Source organism: Fulmarus glacialis, unplaced genomic scaffold (assembly GCF_000690835.1).
Source record: "Fulmarus glacialis isolate BGI_N327 unplaced genomic scaffold, ASM69083v1 scaffold28863, whole genome shotgun sequence".
Taxonomy (NCBI): domain Eukaryota; kingdom Metazoa; phylum Chordata; class Aves; order Procellariiformes; family Procellariidae; genus Fulmarus; species Fulmarus glacialis.
The window spans coordinates 5264-6968 of record NW_009204059.1 but is presented as its reverse complement, the minus strand read 5'-3'; the positions used below and the strand labels follow the sequence as shown (position 1 = coordinate 6968).

Below are 1705 nucleotides of genomic sequence, written 5' to 3'. Positions count from 1 at the left end.
CGGGCAAAGGGAATTTGTGGTCCCAGCAGCTCTGCCGGCTCTCTGCCAGATCTGGCCCTGGCTGGGTGGTCTGGCAGTGGGGGCAGGAGAGCTCCGGTGGGGTCTCATAACCCCCCAGCCCCGCGGTTATGGCAGTGCCTGACCCAGCTGGGTGGGATGAAGCTGGAGGGGTAGACGTGGTGCCCATGTCCTCAGTGCTCGCTCCTCGGCCAACCCCTTCTCCATGCTGGGATCACCCAGGACGGGGGCCAGTGCCTGAGCCCAGTAGCACCCCTTCTTCTGCCAGCCCCGGGGATGCCACCGTGCCCCGTCCATTGGGAACAGCCCCGCATACCTTCCCTAGCAAAAACAAAGCCGCCCTGTCCCCGCTCCAGCTGGGGTGACCTGGGAGCAGGGGTGGGAGACCTGGCCATGCTGCTGGTGACTTCTAACCTCCTCCCTTGCTCCATCACTTTGTTTCCAGGCCCTGCGAGAATTAGCTGCCCAGCACCCCAGCATCAAACTGGTCCAGCTAGGTATGGAGCAATCTATCTCCCTCCTTGCACCCGGCATTGCTTCCGCTCGCTTTGGGGATGGGACCGGGGGCAGCTTTGTCGGGCAGCCTGCCTTAACGCTGGCAGCCAGGCAGCTCCAGCCCTGCCAGGCGGGGAGGGATGGGCGCACATCTGGGCAGGTTTCCCCCTCCAAGCAGAGCTGTCCTCTGGCTGGAAGCAGTCAAACCGGCTTCGGAGGCAGGCAGAGGTGGGTCCGGACACCTCAGCTGAGTGAGTTTCATGGGAAAGGCATGACCTCTGTTCCCAAAGATGCTAAATAGAGTGCCCGAATTTTGGGCTGGGACATGCAGGTTAGCAAAGCGAAGCAAGGCAGGGCACAGCAAGCAAACTTACTGGATGGTTCCTAAGAAGGAGGGTTGGTTTGGGGTCTGTTTGGGGGTGGCCTCGGAGGGCTTTTCCTTTGCTGCTGGTAAAAAGGGAGAAAAGAAATAGGCTAAAAGGATGCACATGGGAAATGTGGCCTTGTGGTGGTGGTGGTATCCCAGGTTGATGCTCAGGCCTGGAGGCATGCTCCAGTTTGGGATGTCCACAGCCTGGACCGGGGAGATGTCCTTTCCCTGCTCCTGTGGAGGCAGGCCAGATTCGGTGGCCTTTGTCAGCAGCATTGGGGAGCAGCAGGAGAAGGTGTCAAACAGACCTGGACAGCACAGGGACTTGCGGGAGAAAAGGGAGAACAGCCAGGGCAGTGCTTGGTGTTGCGAAAGTTGGGGTATTTGCAGGCAGGACGCTTCCAGGGTGCTGGGCAGGGATGGGGGCTCGCTGGGGAGGACAGCGTGGGGTGAAGCATGGGGAGATAAGGAGCACCAGGCTGAGGAACATGGTTTCCTGCAGATGTGTCTTGAGGAGGCAGACAGCGGTGTCTGAGAGAGCAGGGGCTGCTCGCAGCCTCTTTTTTTAAGAAGAGTTGGTAAAAAACCCATCCAAACCCAAAAGAGGCGTTTTAAGGAAGGGTTTGCACCAGAATTGCCATCACTATTATAAGTAAGGTGGGGAGCAACCAGAACTTCTAAAGAAGTTTGAGTCATTCATTAAAGCCAATAATAAGAAAAGTGAATCAAGGCAACGCAGAGACGATATTGGTTTCTACCTACCTATTTATTTGTTAAAAATCACTTGAAAAGTTCAAGTACATTTTTAGCATAGCAAAGAAG

At 56.6% G+C, this 1705-nt stretch overlaps 1 protein-coding gene across 1 annotated transcript in view; it reads left to right on the top strand.

Annotated features, from left to right (window-relative positions):
• Window positions 1-1705, top strand: part of LOC104074666 (uncharacterized oxidoreductase C663.09c-like) — a 6154-nt gene that overhangs the window by 178 nt on the left and 4271 nt on the right. The window contains exons 2-3 of the mRNA XM_009574857.1: window positions 241-251; window positions 464-515. Coding sequence (XP_009573152.1) covers window positions 241-251; window positions 464-515 — 63 coding nt within the window. The remainder of the gene's footprint in view (window positions 1-240; window positions 252-463; window positions 516-1705) is intronic.